A 19,892-nucleotide genomic window follows, 5' to 3' on the forward strand; every position below is an offset into this window, starting at 1 on the left:
CCAGGAATATCTCTCTTGCACAATCAGGTCTGTCTACACTTCCAGAGAATATGGATGAGCCACTTCACCTGGATTGAAGGAATTGGCTTCTCTTACATGATGTTACAAATTTGATTAACAGGAAGTTGCCCATATATTTTTGCACTGTCCAGGGCTAAGGGGTGTAAGAATGTTTAAAAATCTAGTACTGATTCAAACTCCTGATGGTTGTAGAACTAAACCCTACAATTCGATAATTCTTAAAATGCCATATTTTATATAGTGAACTTATTGCACCAGCCTAAAGTTTCAGCTTGTCAATAGCAGCAATGATCCAGGACTTCAAACTTGTCACAGGGGGTCACCATCTTGGAAAGTGTCTGTGACAATGACATGCTCAGTGGGCTCTGAGCAGCTGTTGAGAAGCTAAGCTTAGGGGTCGTCACTAATTATCCAGCAGAAAATGAGGTTGGTCTGTAATATAAGCTGATGCTACAGGTTTGCTGATTATTGAATTCTGATGCTAATTGCACTGGTTTCTGTGCTGCCATGTAGTAATTATCTGTATTAATTGCCTTATATTGTGACATTTCTATTATATGTGTACTGTATATTGTGAGCGGGTCCCTAAGCTCAGTAAGTGACAGCAGCACAGAGCATGTGCAGTGAATCAGCAGAAAAGAAGATGGGGAGCTACTGGGGCATCTTTGGAGACATGGATCTTTACTGCTAAAGGGATGTGGTTGCCTTGGGCTGGTACAGAAGCACAAAACATTTCTACCTACTTCTTTAGTTAGGCTTTAGTTCTCCTTTAAGTCAAATTTGAACACTTTCTTGGGATGAAGTTCCATAAATCTAAGCCTAAATCTTTATTGTCACCACTTTTATTTGCATATGTGTTTAAGCCCCTACTCATACACTCATACGCCTTCTTTTGACATTGCAGACAAAAAAATCAACAAGCCTAGCAACCAGATAGCAGGGTCAGAAAGCCTAGCAACCAAAAAACAGGGTCAGTTGACCTAGCAAGCAGATAGCAGTGGGCTAAATAACCAGATAGCAGAGTGAATAGAGGTCATTTACAATGTGCAAGGCACAATTAATAAAAAACGGACGCAATCCATATTTTTGCACTTTGAACTCTGCTTAGCACAAAAAAATTTTCACAGATCTATGCTCTCAAAAAAATGAAGCAAAGAGACCTGCGGCTGCCCCATGAATACTGTGCTGCCTGTGCTCTGTAGTGCTGTATTCATAAGGGGCAGAAAGGAAAGTCATTTAAGCACCCACCCTCCTGACTCTGGTATCTGGAAGTGAATGAGCTGCAGGGGCATTAATAAATGACTCCCATGTGTCCAAGCAACCAGACCGTAAGGAAAGAAAGCCTAGCAACCAGAATAGCTAGGTCAACAAAAACTGAAACAGAGGGCTAGCAATCTAAATCCCATACAAGAAAGCTGCATAGAAAAAATGCCACTAAAAATCAAGACAAATCACAAAATATCTTCCATGGCACTTTATATATCATGCTAAAACGACACTGCTGCTCTGATGTTTTTCTAGTTAGGAAAGATTTGAGAAAGGTTTCTAATTTTATTCCTAACCAGAACAACATCAGAGCAGCCTCTTTCTTTCTCCTGACAACTTCCTTGACTACTTGGTGGTCAGACTGGTCAGAAAATGAACAGCAGGTGGCGCTGTTGTAACACAATTCATTGATGTTAACAGTACATGTATCCCTTAATATCTTGAAATTAAAAAATAATCAATGTACATTGCAAAAGTGCTTAGAATAGCCCCTCGTCAATTTTACATTCACTTATTTTTAAGGTTTACTTATCTTTTAATGGCACAACAATAATGCTGCATACACTGTATATAGACACACCCAAAGACAATGATCCTGGTGCCATCAAACAACCGTTCATTCCCCTGTGCCACAGACACTATAAAAACAACTGCTTTATGGTGCCAATAAATCATGTCCTTTCTCTTCTACCATGCCCGCTGGGAAAGGTTACGGGTTTCCATGAGCTCTTTTTATGTATGCCTGGAATGTGCCATGGGTGATAACAATGTTATTAATAGGGGTGATATACAACATATACAGAAAGGCTGTTTTTTTTTTCCTTGTAAAATGTGGCAAATCATACCAGTTGTGCCCTAACAGTGGTGGGCCCCCAAATACCGACAGTATATAAATGTTAGTGTGAGCAAACATCTGTCACTTGTGTGTTCCATACCCCTAGCCAGCAGCCCTAATGTAAATACCATCAGCCAGTACGACAGCACATTCCACAGAAGGCGATAGCACAACCTTGAGCAGTAATGTTGCACACATACACCACGCAGAGAAGGCCAGCCATTGGCTAGTAGCCAGCATGATAACAGGGCTTTAACCGAACCTCTGTGTGCCACAAAATAACACTGTATTATTAAAGGGGTTGTTCACATTTGAGTTAACTTTTAGTATGATGTAGAGAGTGATATTCTGAGACAATTTGCAATTGGTTTTCATTTTTTATTATTTGTGGTTATTTAGCTTTCTATTCAGCAGCTTTCCAGTTTGCAGTTTCAGCAATCTGCTAGGGTCCAACTTACCCTAGTAACCATGCATTGATTTGAATAAGAGACTGGAATATGAATAGGAGAGGCCTGAATGGTAAGATGAGTAATAAAAAGCAGCTACAGTATAACAATAAATGTGGCCTTACAGAACATTTGTTTTTTTTTAGACAGGGGCAGTGACCCCCATTTGAAAGCTGGAAAGAGTCAGAAGAAGGATAATATAATAAAATAAATTTTAAAATTTTTTAAAAAAACTATAACTAATAAATAATGAAGAGCAACTGTAAAGTTGCTTACAATTCTATAACATACTAAAAGTTAACTTAAAGCTGAACCACCCCTTTAAAGCCTGTGTGTAAATTTAAATTTGATAATTACATCCTGACAGAATAACGTGTCTCAGCATAAAGCAGTGACTGAGCCATTTAAATAGCGTCCTATAAAAATAAACACATAAAGCAGGTTGGGGAGACTGAAATTATCAAATGTTCAGAATGTGGCGATGGTTAAACATAGATTGAAGTCCATTCGGTACAGTTGTTAAGAGCAGCAAAACAAGCCACAATTATACACCTCCACCCAGTTTAATTGTACCCTTCTATCTTTAGATTTTTATATAGGGATGAGAAAGGCATTTTCCCTTTCCCAGGAACTAAAATAGCGATCGTTCCACGGGCGCTGGCTGTCGGGGAGGCCATGGGAAAATGGCACAGTCCTATGGAATGCTTGGGTAAAGGGAAAGCGCGAGTCACACATACACACTAATCTGGTTCTACTGCAAACAAGGGACCGTGCTCCTGTGGAATCACATGCAGAGTGCAAATAATGACTAATGGTTGCCGGATACAAAAATGTGGAACAGGTTAAGGTTCAGCGGCAGGTGACGGCATTGAGAAAATTTGCCATAAAATCTGTCACCAGTAAATTCTCCTGCTTGTTTTCTATCCAACATTTTTAGATAATTTGCAGTTGGGCTTTATTTTTGTATGGTGCTTGAATTATGAAGCATGCTCAGCAACTCTCCGGTTTGGAATTTCAGTAGCTCTCTGGTTCCTAGGGTTCAATTTACACTAGCAACCAGTGGGTTGAAAAACTGAGGGATGAATAGGAGATGGCTTGAAGTGAAGAGTGGAATGGGGGGGGTGATGATTGGCAGGGCTGGAACTAGGGTTGGGCGCAACGAAAAGGGGGAGCTGGGTAGGTACCTGTTTTCTGCCTACCCCATGTTCGCTGCTCTCCCCTGCCTCCTTCTCCTCCCCTCCGGCGCTCTCTTCTGCCTTCCTCCCCTTCCCTCAGGTGCTCTCTCCTGCCTTCCTCTCCTCCGGTGCTCTCTCCCACCTTCCTCCCCTCTGGTGCTCTCTCCTGCCTTCCTCCCCTCCGGCGCTTTCTCCCGCCTTCCTCCCCATCCCTCCGGCGCTCTCTCCCGCCTTCCACCCCTCTGGTGCTCTCTCCTGCCTTCCTCCCCTCCGGCGCTTTCTCCCGCTTTCCTCCCCTCCGCCTGGTAGGGTTGCCACCTGGCCGGTATTTTACCTGCCTGGTTGGTAAAAATGATGGTTGATCCCAATGTTATAATTAGGGAAAAAAGATAAATATATAGGAAGGCCGGTGTTTTTTTCCAGAAAAGGTGACAACCCTAGGTGCTGATCCGCTTGGCCCAGCAATGATTATTGGGACTTGCCTTGAACACCGCTCTGGCTCTGCTTATCACTAGTGTTGTGCAGGGTCAGACTGGCATGCCGGGGCAGTGGGAGAAAACCCGGTGGGCTCCAGCCCTTTAGGGTCCCATTGACCCAGTGGTGTTTTGCTGGTACATCATTGCAGCACTAGGAGGGTGACAATATGTCTAGCCCCATGTCAGATTTCAAAATTGAATATAAAAAAATCTGTGCTCTTTTGAGAAATGGATTTCAGTGCAGAATTCTGCTGGAGCAGCACTATTAACTGATTAATTTTGAAAAAAAAATTTTTTCCCATGACAGTATCCCTTTAAGTCTATTCAGCCATAGGAATGGTTAACTCGGTGAAGTTTACTTCCCCTTTAATAATCATGGGACCATAAAAAATCCCATAAAAACCAAATACAAGCTAGGAAGCACCAATATGACAGTTCTTGGTTATATTCCCCTTGCAAATCCTTTGTTTCCTGTATTTATTCAGCATAGGAAAGTTGATGTGTAGATAGAAGCCGGGGGAATTCTGGCAGTTAATTCTGGCAGTTATTTCTGTACAGTCCCAGCCCGTAGGTTTAGTAGCGACATGTTGGCCTCAGACATGACATACAAAAGACAGTTGAGTCATTATCTGTGAGTGAGTACAAAGTCCCTTTTCAGAGAGCCCAGTGAATGGTTGACATGCCATTCCTCTCATTCTCATCTAACACCGGGGATTGAAGCACATTGTACAAGTACAGACACGTACAGTCTCTCCAGCCCCGCGCCACCAACATACAATATTTCTGCTGTGACATGTCCCCTTCATGCCTCAGGTTAACCCAACACCTTCCGCCTGATCCGATCTCAATATCACTTTACATTGCAGCCCACCTCTTCGAGCAAATCTAGTGAGGTTTAAAGGGGTTGTTCACCTTTAAATTAACTGTTAGTATGATGTAGAGAGTGATATTCTGAGACAACTTGCAATTGGTTTTAATTCTTTATTATTCGTGGTTTTTGAGTTATTTCACTTTTTATTCACCAGCTCTCCAGTCTGCAATTTCAGCCATCTGGTTGCTAGGGTCCAAATTACCCCAGCAACCTTTCATTGGTTTGAATAGGAGACTGGAATATGAATAGGAGAAACCTGAATAGAAAGATGAGTAATAAAAAGTAGCAATAACAATAAAGTTTTAGCTGAACAGGCCCTCCCCCCATTTGAAAGCTAGAAAGAGTCAGAAGAAGAAGGCAAATCATTCAACTATAAAAAGGAAAAAATGAAGATTAATTAAAAAAAAGTTGATTAGAAATAACCACTCAATAACTTACTAAAAGTTAACTTTAAGGTGAACCACCCCCTAAAGCCTAAAGAAGAAGCTAGAAATATTGTACATTATGCTTGGGCTTCTGTACCAGCCAAAGGCAACCACAACCCTTTAGCAGTAAAGATCTGTGTCTCCAAAGATGCCCCAGTAGCTCCCCATCTTCTTTTCTGCTGATTCACTGCACATGCTCTGTGCTGCTGTCACTTACTGAGCTTAGGGACCCACTCACAATATACAGTACACATAGAATAGAAATGTCAAAATATAAGGCTGATTAGTAATTAATACAGATAATTACTACATGGCAGCAGAGAAACCAGTGCAATTAGCATCAGAATTTAATAATCAGCAAACCTGTAGCATCAGCTTATATTACAGGGGAAGCTCATTTTCTGCTGGATAATTAGTGACGAGCCCTAAGCTTAGCTTCTCAACAGCCAATCAGAGCCCACTGAGCATGTGAGTGTCACAGACACTTTCCAAGATGGTGACCCCCTGTGACAAGTTTGAAGTCCTGGATCATTGCTGCTATTGACAAGCTGAAACTTTAGGCTGGTGCAATAAATTCACTATATAAAATATGGCATTTTCAGCCATATCCATTCTTAGGGGTTAGTTCTCCTTTAAAGGGAAAGCAATACCTGCCTTTGCCTGGAAACAATGCCCAATGCTTAGTTTAGTGGGAAAAAACGGAGTGAAATTTGGAAAAAATAATAGAGACTCCTGTGGCTGAATTGGGTAATGTGTTTTCTTTTACTCATGTTGATTTGTCCCCTGTTTTACTTTAAAGAAAGAAGTGTAATTAAAGGACCAGTAACATCAATTAAAATTCGTTTCTATACTAACGGAAAAAAAACAAAACCAGATAAATTAAACTTTAAAATCGCAAAGCCTTTATTAAGAAATAACTTACTGAAACTCCGGTTCCGCTCCTCTTCAGAAAAGGCGACATGGTGCGGCGCTCGAAGGAGATGCGATGGAAGGAGAAATCAAGCGCCGCACGATGGAACGCCCGATCACCTTTTCTGAAGAGGAGTGCAAGCAGAGTTTCGGTAAGTTATTTCTTAATAAAGACTTTGCGATTTTAAAGTTTAATTTGTCTTTAATTTGGGTTTTTTTTTACTAACATTTTTTTGATGTTACTGGTCCTTTAATATGCTGAGCGTTATGTTTTGGACTCTGACCCACTTGCTATGTAAATCTGAGTGTCACCCAGAAAATCCAGTTGGGTTCACGGTTCAGTACACCAGGGATCCAGGACAGAGTGATTGAGTCCACCTTGCTCTGCTACAACTGAATTAAATCAACTTGCTGAAGGGTGAACCAGCAGTTCATTTATCCATATGTCGGCATAAAAGCCAGTGTAGTCTGCTGACATACAGCTAAATGAAATGTTCATTATTGGATGTGGATTAGGAAGTGTTGTATTTTAATGGAGCATAAGAGGGGGCATTCATCACTTTGCACCCTGCACTGTGAGTGTAGCCTTCCTGTGGTCTTAAACTTTCCAAATGAATACAGAGCTGCCTACGTAGCCCAAAGCTGTATTCATGAGGAGGGGCAGACAGGGGCAGCAAGTGTCATTTTCGACAGATCATTTGGCCTGTTGGGGACTTCAGACCTTTATTATTACAACCCTTGTGTGGGAAATAGCTGAATTTGCATTCCGTTTCTAATAAACATTCCCAGATTAGATGGTGTACGTTGATAAGATGCTGAACCCTGATAAGATGGTGTGCGCAGATAAGATGCCATACACCTCAATAAGATGTTCACCTTTCAGTTAACTTTTAGTATGTTATAGAATGGCAACTTTTGAAATGGCCTTCATTTTTTCTTTTTTATATAGTTTTTGGATTATTTGCCTTCTTCTTCTGACTCTTTCAAGCTTTCAAATTGGGGTCACCGACCCCATCTAAAAAACAAGTGCTCTGTAAAACTTGTTATTGCTACTTTTTCTTACCCGTCTTTCTATTTAGCGCCTCTCCTATTTATATTTCGGTCTCTTATTCAAATCAATGCATTGTTGCTAGGGTCATTTGGACTATAGCAACCAGATTGCTGAAATTGCAAACTGGAGAGCTGCTGAATAAAAAGATAAATAGCCACAAATGATTGAGAAAATGTAAATAAATTGCAAATTGCCTCAGAATATCACTGTCTACATCATACTAACAGTTAATTTAAAGGCGAACAACCCCTTTAAAGGAGAACTACAGCCTAACTTATTAAAGGAACAGTAACACCAAAAAATTTAAGTGTCCTAAAGTAATGAAAATACAATGTACTGTTGTGCTACACTGGTAAAACTGGTGTGTTTGTTTCAGAATCTCTACTATGAACAACAACAACGAACTATAAGTGCAGTGTGGGTACCACAATTCGATATGTTGGTGTATATGTGGGGGCAGATGGGCTGGGGTGTCCTCCAACAATTAAACATATATACACACAAAGATTGGGACTATAAATCCCCACCCATGTGACCCCCAACACTCAATTATATATAAATACTTCAAATGTATAAAAGGCAATATTTATTAGTCAACACTATGCCATAATCTCCAAATAAAACAGTTAAAACCAAACTAAGCAGCGCTGCATGTACAAAGGGATCCCTTGTAAGTATTATAGATATAACCCAGCATGGGTAATAATTAAATATTGTGGTGAAAAAGTGGCGTATCTGAAGCCACCTATAGCGAAAGTTCCAAATTATCCGTTGCTGGTATACGGTTAATTATAACCGAATTATGAATTCTGAATTATGAAAGTGCCAGAGTCAGAGTCACCCTTGAACATGGAACGGGGTTATTATCAAGAGGAAACCTACCCTAAAGGGGTGCTTTATTGATACTTATTGACTCTGGCACTTTGACACCTGGGATATTCCATTATTCATAATTCGGTTATAATTAACCGTATACCAGCAACGGATAATTTGGAACTTTCGCTATAGGTGGCTTCAGATACGCCACTTTTTCACCACAATATTTAATTATTACCCATGCTGGGTTATATCTATAATACTTACAAGGGATCCCTTTGTACATGCAGCGCTGCTTAGTTTGGTTTTAACTGTTTTATTTGGAGATTATGGCATAGTGTTGACTAATAAATATTGCCTTTTATACATTTGAAGTATTTATATATAATTGAGTGTTGGGGGTCACATGGGTGGGGATTTATAGTCCCAATCTTTGTGTGTATAGAATCTCTACTATAGTTTATATAAACAAGCTGATGTGTAGCCATGGGGGCAGCCATTCAAGCACAGGATACACAGTAGATAACAGATAAGTACTACTATAGTTTATATAAACAAGCTGCTGTGTAGCCATGGGGGCAGCCATTCAAAGCTGAAAAAGGAGAAAAGGCACAGCATACACATAAGATAACAGATATGTGCTGTGGCCTACAATGGGATTCTTCAGACCTTATCCGTTATCTACTATGTGTCCTGTGCTTGAATGGCTGCCCCCATGGCTATACAGAAGCTTGTTTATATAAACTATAGTTGTTTTTCGGAAGTAAACAGACTGGTTTTGCCAGTGCAAGGCACCAGTACATTATATTTTCTTTTCTTTAAAACACTTTCATTTTTTGGTGTTACTGTTCCTTTAAGCTCCCCATAGACGTGACGATTCTTCTTGATGAACGACCGGTTTTCAAATCCTTTGAAATTATCATGCGGTTAGTGTGATTCGAACGATTGTACATCTTATGATTTTTCGTCCGACATCTGTCAGGAAATTGATCGGCCAGGTCAAAAAATCTTTGTTGGTCCCAGTGCTATCTATCTATGTTTGCAGGGCCAAGCAGGCAGCTCCCATTTGTTTTCCTGGCAAATTGGTACGATCGTTCCGAGAAAATCGTGGTCTCACGATGAGGATCTTTTAAAAATCTCAACATCTAGAATTTGCTAGAAATGTTGTACATTATGTTTATGGGTTTCTGTACAGCGCAAGGCAACCACAGCCCTTTAGCAAGATCTGTGTCTCCAAAGATGCCCCAGTAGCTCCCCATCTTCCTTTCTGCTGATTCACTGCACATGCTCTGTGCTGCTGTCAATTACTGAGCTTAGGGACCCACTCACAATATACAGTACACATAGATTGTTACTGAAATGTCCCAACTTCCCATGTCCCATGCAAAGTTTCTAACTTAATTGGCTTTTGGCAGAGAGCCCAGAATATGTGGCAGCTGCACTCAGATACTTTTGCAACAATTTAAGATAAGCAAAGAAACTATTGTAACAATATAAGATCAGCAGGTCTCTTGGGGAAACTGTGACTTAAAGGGCAATTCAACTTCAATAAAACTGAAAAAAAAAAAACCCCACAGAAATGTGTTCAAACTAATGAACTAACTAACAAATTTTATAAAATGAGCATGGTAATTAGGGGGTGTGGCCACAAACATGGGTGTGATCAAAAATATCCCCGGCAAATCTTTTTGTCCCTCTTTCAAATTCCAAGATGTTGGGAGGTATGAGTATCTCCTACACTTGTTTTCCCACAAACAGGCAGAGAAGGAACAGATTATCATACGTAATTTCTCTAGTTTGGGAAAAAAATACAAAGATGACAAACAAGTCATTAACTGAGTATTATGTATCATTATGTATAATTTACAGTCACTTTACTGTGGCGTCACCTAAAAGCAGAGGAAGTTGGGGCAAAACAGATTCATGAGCGGTTTCCCTGTATTATGCCTCTCTATAAGTAGATCTGGTTTCTGAAATGACACCAAAAGTTTCCTTTTTAACAGGGTTTAACCCGTTATGGCTTTAAAAAGTTCTGATTTCTATAAAAACCTCGAATTCAACTGATCGACCTCACAGTAAGGTGAAGTCTGGCCGTGTCCATGCCGAGAGGCGATTATCTGACTTGTCCACTTGTTTGAGGGTCAGTTTATATTAAATGGGTGTTTCACCTTTAAGAGAAGTTTTAGTATGTTATACAATGGCTAATTCTAAGTAACTTTTCAATTGGTCTTCATTGTTTATTTTTTTATAGTTTTGATTTTCATTCTTTGCCTTTTTCTTCTGACTCTTTCCAGCTGGGTAGCCACGGATTATGATTGGGACTAGGCTGAATTTACTTCATTTGCCCAATGTACGGGGAGTCCCACAAGTACCCAATGCCCTGCAGTGGGTGGGGCTATAGGCAGCCAATTCAGGAGAAACATCCCAAAATCGAAGCCTCCTAATAATAAAAAATGATTGCCGTGACGGCACTTTCCGTCAATGTAACATCACTTCCACTCAGTATGGCGATCAGTGAGGGGAACAGGTCGGGTGGGAATACATGTCCTTGTGAAGGCGGGTATGCGAGTAAGGGATGGGCAAGGGTCTTAAAAAACAGGACTCTAACACACACACCTACATACAGGGACACAGACAAATGTGTTAGTGCAGGGAGAATTCTGCTATACATCCCTACAGTAACCTTCCAGCCAATTGTTTGTATAGCACTGCAGAGGGGTACAGGTAGCGCTGGTACAGGCTCTGGGAATGCTGGAGAGGTGTACAGGTACAGAGGGTATGGGGATCTGGGAATGCTGGAGAGGGGTACAGATAGAGAGGGTACAGGGCTCTGGGAATGCTGGAGAGGGGTACAGGGAGAGTGGGTACGGGCTCTGGGAATGCTGGAGAGAGGGTATGGGGATCTGGGAATGCTGGAGAGGGGTACAGATAGAGAGGGTACAGGGCTCTGGGAATGCTGGAGAGGGGTACAGGGAGAGTGGGTACGGGCTCTGGGAATGCTGGAGAGAGGGTATGGGGATCTGGGAATGCTGGAGAGGGGTACAGATAGAGAGGGTACAGGGCTCTGGGAATGCTGGAGAGGGGTACAGGGAGAGTGGCTACGGGCTCTGGGAATGCTGGAGAGAGGTAGAGAGGGTATGGGGATCTGGGAATGCTGGAGAGGGGTACAGGGAGAGCGGGTACGGGCTCCTGGAATGCTGGAGAGGGGTACAGGTACAGAGGGTATAGGGATCTGGGAATGCTGGAGAGAGGTACAGGTAGAGAGGGTACGGGCTGGAGAGGGGGTACAGGTAGAGAGGGTACAGGGCTCTGGGAATACTGGAGAGGGGTACAGGCAGAGGGGGTATGGGGCTCAGAGGGCAATACTAATATAATAAGGGGCAAGGCTTGGCATTAAATGCTGTTTATTCACACCTCCCTGACTTGCAATAGAAAGTTCATGACACAATATTCTCTAATTTCCTCCCCAACACCCAAGAAGTGAACGCTACAAAAACATCTGACACCTATAAGTTAGTGTGGGAGTTCTTAGACCACAACCTTATAAAACCAAGAATCATGTCCACCCCCTTGATTTATAATGGAACGAGCTATGAGGAGATCCACTGCCTACATGGATGCTGTAAAGTCTGTTTATTTCAGTAATGCATGGGATTCCCTTGATGGAACTGCTTGTCCTTATATTAGTGAATGATGAGAGCGGTTACAAAGCAGGGGAATGCAAACCACTGTTCACTTGCAGGGTTATTGGTGGTGCCTCAGTATCGATCTATTCATCATCTTTTAAACTCAGTATTTCCATGCATTGGAGACATTGTAATCTAGATATTCTTGACTGAGCAAACAGCTTACTAGGCATTGTATGGGGCCAAACTATGACTTTACCAAACCAAGGAATGTTCCTTCTCCCAGTGCGACTGCACCCCATGTGATCTGATGGCTGAGCCTTTGGGACACAATATTGGTTCATCCAGAGGCTGATATCCCACTGTTACTATAGGCTCCATCTCTCCCTACTATACCTGCTATCCTACAGTCACACTCCCTTCCCAGAGACTATTATCCACTGTTACTATAGGCACCATCTCTCCCTACTATACCTACTATCCCACAGTCACACTCCCTTCCCAGAGACTATTATCCACTGTTACTATAGGCACCATCTCTCCCTACTATACCTGCTATCCCACAGTCACATTCCCTTCCCAGAGACTATTATCCACTGTTACTATAGGCACCATCTCTCCCTACTATACCTACTATCCCACAGTCACACTCCCTTCCCAGAGACTATTATCCACTGTTACTATAGGCACCATCTCTCCCTACTATACCTGCTATCCCACAGTCACACTCCCTTCCCAGAGACTATTATCCCACTGTTACTATAGGCACCATCTCTCCCTACTATACCTGCTATCCCACAGTCACACTCCCTTCCCAGAGACTATTATCCACTGTTACTATAGGCACCATCTCTCCCTACTATACCTGCTATCCCACAGTCACACTCCCTTCCCAGAGACTATTATCCCACTGTTACTATAGGCACCATCTCTCCCTACTATACCTACTATCCCACAGTCACACTCCCTTCCCAGAGACTATTATCCACTGTTACTATAGGCACCATCTCTCCCTACTATACCTGCTATCCCACAGTCACATTCCCTTCCCAGAGACAATTATCCCACTGTTACTATAGGCACCATCTCTCCCTACTATACCTGCTATCCCACAGTCACACTCCCTTCCCAGAGACTATTATCCCACTGTTACTATAGACACCATCTCTCCCTACTATACCTGCTATCCCACAGTCACACTCCCTTCCCAGAGACTATTATCCACTGTTACTATAGGCACCATCTCTACCTACTATACCTGCTATCCCACAGTCACACTCCCTTCCCAGAGACTATTATCCCACTGTTACTATAGGCACCATCTCTCCCTACTATACCTGCTATCCCACAGTCACACTCCCTTCCCAGAGACTATTATCCCACTGTTACTATAGGCACCATCTCTCCCTACTATACCTGCTATCCCACAGTCACACTCCCTTCCCAGAGACTATTATCCCACTGTTACTTTAGACACAATCTCTCCCTACTATACCTGCTATCCCACAGTCACACTCCCTTCCCAGAGACTATTATCCCACTGTTACTTTAGACACCATCTCTCCCTACTATACCTGCTATCCCACAGTCACACTCCCTTCCCAGAGACTATTATCCCACTGTTACTTTAGACACCATCTCTCCCTACTATACCTGCTATCCCACAGTCACACTCCCTTCCCAGAGACTATTATCCACTGTTACTATAGGCACCATCTCTCCCTACTATACCTGCTATCCCACAGTCACACTCCCTTCCCAGAGACTATTATCCACTGTTACTATAGACACCATCTCTCCCTACTATACCTGCTATCCCACAGTCACACTCCCTTCCCAGAGACTATTATCCACTGTTACTATAGGCACCATCTCTCCCTACTATACCTGCTATCCCACAGTCACACTCCCTTCCCAGAGACTATTATCCACTGTTACTATAGGCACCATCTCTCCCTACTATACCTGCTATCCCACAGTCACACTCCCTTCCCAGAGACTATTATCCACTGTTACTATAGGCACCATCTCTCCCTACTATACCTGCTATCCCACAGTCACACTCCCTTCCCAGAGACTATTATCCACTGTTACTATAGGCACCATCTCTCCCTACTATACCTGCTATCCCACAGTCACACTCCCTTCCCAGAGACTATTATCCACTGTTACTATAGGCACCATCTCTCCCTACTATACCTGCTATCCCACAGTCACACTCCCTTCCCAGAGACTATTATCCACTGTTACTATAGACACCATCTCTCCCTACTATACCTGCTATCCCACAGTCACACTCCCTTCCCAGAGACTATTATCCACTGTTACTATAGGCACCATCTCTCCCTACTATACCTGCTATCCCACAGTCACACTCCCTTCCCAGAGACTATTATCCACTGTTACTATAGGCACCATCTCTCCCTACTATACCTGCTATCCCACAGTCACACTCCCTTCCCAGAGACTATTATCCACTGTTACTATAGGCACCATCTCTCCCTACTATACCTGCTATCCCAAGTCACACTCCCTTCCCAGAGACTATTATCCACTGTTACTATAGGCACCATCTCTCCCTACTATACCTGCTATCCCACAGTCACACTCCCTTCCCAGAGACTATTATCCACTGTTACTATAGGCACCATCTCTCCCTACTATACCTGCTATCCCACAGTCACACTCCCTTCCCAGAGACTATTATCCACTGTTACTATAGGCACCATCTCTCCCTACTATACCTGCTATCCCACAGTCACACTCCCTTCCCAGAGACTATTATCCACTGTTACTATAGGCACCATCTCTCCCTACTATACCTGCTATCCCACAGTCACACTCCCTTCCCAGAGACTATTATCCACTGTTACTATAGGCACCATCTCTCCCTACTATACCTGCTATCCCACAGTCACACTCCCTTCCCAGAGACTATTATCCACTGTTACTATAGGCACCATCTCTCCCTACTATACCTGCTATCCCACAGTCACACTCCCTTCCCAGAGACAATTATCCACTGTTACTATAGGCACCATCTCTCCCTACTATACCTGCTATCCCACAGTCACACTCCCTTCCCAGAGACTATTATCCACTGTTACTATAGGCACCATCTCTCCCTACTATACCTGCTATCCTACAGTCACACTCCCTTCCCAGAGACTATTATCCACTGTTACTATAGGCACCATCTCTCCCTACTATACCTGCTATCCCACAGTCACACTCCCTTCCCAGAGACTATTATCCACTGTTACTATAGGCACCATCTCTCCCTACTATACCTGCTATCCCACAGTCACACTCCCTTCCCAGAGACTATTATCCACTGTTACTATAGGCACCATCTCTCCCTACTATACCTGCTATCCTACAGTCACACTCCCTTCCCAGAGACTATTATCCCACTGTTACTATAGGCACCATCTCTCCCTACTATACCTGCTATCCCACAGTCACACTCCCTTACCAGAGACTATTATCCACTGTTACTATAGGCACCATCTCTCCCTACTATACCTGCTATCCCACAGTCACACTCCCTTCCCAGAGACTATTATCCACTGTTACTACAGGCACCATCTCTCCCTACTATACCTGCTATCCCACAGTCACACTCCCTTCCCAGAGACTATTATCCACTGTTACTATAGGCACCATCTCTCCCTACTATACCTGCTATCCTACAGTCACATTGTTGCTGTGTTTTCCCCACAGACAGTGTTGGTGGGTTGTTAGTACAATACAAAGATCTCTAAATAGCCTCTCCATTTGGGGCACAAGGTTGGTGCGGGACACAAGAATACAGATGTGTTTAGTTGAGCCAATGGCACCTGCTTGCCCAGGTTATAAGTGGCACATGCCCCAGTGGAGATGCTACTTACCCCTATGGCTACACTTACCCTCCAGTATCACCTCTCTTCCCGCCTTCTTTAGCGCCTGCACAGCCTCATCATGAGTGGCATCCCTCAGATCCAGCCCATTGACAGCTAGTATGGCATCTCCCACATACAGGGACTGAGTCTGGTCGGCCGCCAGCCCCTTGAAGATCTTGCTGATGAGAATGGGCATCTTGTTTTCCTTGCCCCCTTTGATACTGATTCCCAGGCCCCCCAGCTCCTGCTTCAGCACCTTCACTGGCCTCTTCTTGTTGCCAATGGCCTCGGGCACAGAGTCGGCCAGTTCGGTGAGTGCGCTCCTGATGGCCGGGGGGCTGCTGCTGCTACTGCTGCTGTTGGTGCCATTGCTGATGCCGTTAGAGCTCGGGGCATCCTCGGGGCGCTCCTCGCTGCTCAGGACCAGGGTTTCCTCATACAAGTTGCCCAGAACTTTGTGCCAGCGCCCCCGGACCAGCACTTCCAGCCCCCCGCTCCTGTGCGCTCCTCCTGCTGCTCCCGCCATGCCCCGACCCTTCATCCCATAGCCAGCGGCTGCGGGAAGGACTTTGTCCGGGCAGTCCCGTCTGCAACTTATGTCCCTCCTGCTGCTGCCGAGCCTCAGTCACTGGGGAAACCCGAGAAGCGCCGAGACAAACCCCAACAAGTAAGACATGTGAGTGCGGCCGAGGGTGGGTACCGGGCTGTGCCAACACGAGTAACTTCTTACTGCTCCAACTAACCGGGGACTACATTCTGCTGCTTCCTCATTACAGACTCAATCACTGCGCGCACTGACATCTACCGGCGCTCGGGGGAACTGCAGCTCTAACAGTCTCATTGGAATTCCTATGTCTCCCGCACAACCCTGCGAATTCTCATAAATACTTCCAGCTTTTAAAGGGGATTGTTCACCTTTGAGTTAACTATTAATATGACGTAGAGAGTAATATTCTGAGACAATTTGCAATTGGTTTTCATTTTTTATTATTTGTGGAGTTATTTAACTTTTTATTCAGCAGCTCTCCAGTTTGTAATGTCAGCCAGCTGGTTGCTAGGGTCCAAATTCCCCTAGCAACCATGCATTGATTTGAATAAGAGACTGGAATATGAATAGGAGAGGCCTGAATAAAACGATGAGTCATAAAAAGTAGCAATAATAATATATTTGTAGCCTTACAGAAGCATATGTTTTTAGACGGGGGTCAGTGACCCCCATTTGAAAGCTGGAAAGAGTCAGAAGAAGGAGGCAAATAATTAAAAAAAACTATAACTAATAAATAATGAAGAACAATTTAAAAGTTGCTTAGAATTAGCCATTCTATAAGATACTAAAAGTGAATTTAAAGGTTGTTTGTTCACCTTCCAAACCCTTGTTTTCAGTTCAGTTGTTTTCAGATTGTTCCCCAGAAATAAAGACTTTTTTAAATTACTTTCCATTTTTTATTTGTTACCATTTTTTAAAAAAAATCTAAGTTTAAAGGATAAGTAAACCTTTAAAACAAGTGAATTAAAATTGATGAGGGTGCTATTCTAAGAACTTTTGTAATTTACATTAATTATTTATTTTCTCTTAATTCCAAGATATTAAGGGATACATGTAATGTTAATATGAATGAATTTTGTTCCAACAGCGCCACCTGCTGGTCATTTTCTGACCAGTCTGACCACCAAGTAGTCAAGGAAGTTGTCAGGAGAAAGAAAGAGGCTGCTCTGATGTTCTTCTGGTTAGAAAAGATTTGAGAAAGGTTTCTCAAATCTTTTCATCACAAAAGAAGGATTTTTTCCCCTTTTTCCTTTCCTACCCCTAATTTACATATGCAAATTAGGGTTAGGTTCGGTATTCGGCCGAATCTTTCGCGAAGGATTCGGGGGTTCGGCTGAATCCAAAATAGTGGATTCGTTGCATCCCTACGCAGAACAAAAGCTAAATAATTGAAAAGAAACATAAATAAATGAAAATCAAATGAAAATAGTAGGGATACACCAAATCCAGGATTCAGTTCGGGATTCGGCCAGGATTCGGCCTTTCTCAGCAGGATTCGGATTCGCCCGAATCCTTGTGCCTGGCCGAATCGAATCCGAATTTGCATATGTAAATTAGGGGAGGGGAGGAAAATCACATGCCTTTTCATCACAAAAGAAGGATTTTTTTCCACTTTTTCCTTTCCTACCACTAATTTACATATGCAAATGAGGGTTAGGGGATTTGGCCGAATCCCAAATAGTGGATTCGGTGCATCCCTAGAAAATAGTCTTAGAATGTGGATGCCTACATAATTCTAAAAGTTAATCCAAAAGTGATTTGCCTGCACGGTTATATACACTGTATTCCCAGCTGGATAAAGACCCCTGGTTGTCCAACGTCTCATTCCCAAACCAAAGGGAACAATATAAAGTTGTTTCATCTGGGAAGGTTTTCCATTAGAAGTTGGAACAGTGTTGGTGGGATTTACTTCCATTCATAAACAAGGCCTTGGAAATTGATGTTGGGGTTCAGGCCTGGCCCAAAGTGTGGGTTCCAATTCATTCTACAGGGGTTCAATTGAGTTGAGGTTACTGGCCCTCAGACATTTCCCAGAACCTACAGATTGCCTGTCCGTGTCCGTGTCTGACCCTTGCTACAGCCAATACATGCGCCTGTGCATTGAAGTTTTACCTGAACTAATTTTTTAGCCATGTATCAAGGTTTCTCCCAATCCATTGAAACATTTTGCAGTAATTTTCATTTTAAAATAAAATATATTTGACCTAAATGTGAGTGCGTGTGGGTGAGGCCTTAAAGTTATTGTGCTGACGCTGCCTCCAAAATGTGTCACTCTGTTTCCCATGATCCTCTGGTACCCCAGATAAGTGATAAGAGGATTTGAGGGGCACACACCTGGTTCAATTTTCTTATTTGTTTGGGTGCACCTCCCACAGTGTCCTTCCCCACTGGAACACAGGTATCACGAATCAAAATGGGCAGCACTCCAGAATAAAGTTAAAAAATGCCTTTATTCACAAACAGCAGGGCAGCACAAATGTTTGTGAATAAAGGCATTTTTTAACTTTATTCTGGAGTGCTGCCCATTTTGATTCGAGACCCCAGATAAGTGATGCCTAAAGGTTGAAGTTCAGCTTTATAGAAGTGTTTTCATTAAGTACTGTTTCTGGGGTTAAGAGAGAATATTTAGTTTTTAAAATGTCATTCCATAACTTCCAGCTCCCACTAGATGAAGTATAGGAGGGGAGCTTAAAGAAGGGATGCACCAAATCCACTATTTTAGGATTCAAATGAATCCTGAATCCTTTGCGAAGGATACAGAATATGAACCATAATTTGCATATGTAAATTAGGGGGGAAATGGGGTAAGAGAACCAAGCGCACAGTTAAGAAACTTTTGAATCTCTTGTTTGTGTGATGAAAAGTTCCGATTCAGTTTGGCACTTGCATTGGGTACAATCCGAAATCCTGCTGAAAAACGCAGAATCTTGGCCGAATCCCAAACCAAATCCTGGATTCAGTGCATTCCTACCTTAAACAGACAGGTCACCTTGAAAAAGGATTTTTAGACTAAATAATCTTCTGCAAATCTGCACTGATAAGAGGAGGCTGCATGGTCAGTGGAGGTAAGTGTGAGATCTGGTATACAGGGATAGGGTTGTCATCTTTTCTGGAAAGAAATACAGGCCTTCCTATATTTTAGCCTTTTTCCCTACTAATAGCATTGGTATCAGGGATTGTTTTTACCGGCTAGACCAATAAAATATCAGCCAAGTGGCAACCCTATTGGAGCAGAGGTTGGGGAGCTGTGCTGATAATGGGAAAGCAGTTTACACAGAAGGTGGAGGCACATGTAAAGCTTGGAATGCTCTGCAACAAGGGCAAAAGGAATTCTAACAGATAAAGGGAGAGGAGGTTGCACAGAAAGCAGACGTAAGTGTGAAGCTTAAAGGTCAATTTCCCAGCTGCCCCAAGCCATGTGACTTGTGCTCTGATAAACTTCAATCACTCTTTACTGCTGTACTGCAAGTTGGAGTGATATCACCCCCTCCCTTTTCCCCCTAGCAGCCAAACAAAAGAACAATGGGAAGATAACTAGATAGCAGCT

The 19,892-nt window shown here is 42.9% G+C and overlaps 1 protein-coding gene across 1 annotated transcript in view; it reads right to left on the minus strand.

Annotated features, from left to right (window-relative positions):
* sntb1.L (syntrophin, beta 1 (dystrophin-associated protein A1, 59kDa, basic component 1) L homeolog) overlaps positions 1 to 16,732 on the minus strand; it is a 107,260-nt gene extending 90,528 nt beyond the window's left edge. The window contains exon 1 of the mRNA XM_018268238.2: positions 15,826 to 16,732. Coding sequence (XP_018123727.1) covers positions 15,826 to 16,339 — 514 coding nt within the window. The 5' untranslated portion in view covers positions 16,340 to 16,732. The remainder of the gene's footprint in view (positions 1 to 15,825) is intronic.
* Between the last annotated feature and the right edge of the window lie 3,160 nt (positions 16,733 to 19,892).

This window comes from Xenopus laevis, chromosome 6L (genome assembly GCF_017654675.1).
Source record: "Xenopus laevis strain J_2021 chromosome 6L, Xenopus_laevis_v10.1, whole genome shotgun sequence".
In the NCBI taxonomy this organism is placed as follows: domain Eukaryota; kingdom Metazoa; phylum Chordata; class Amphibia; order Anura; family Pipidae; genus Xenopus; species Xenopus laevis.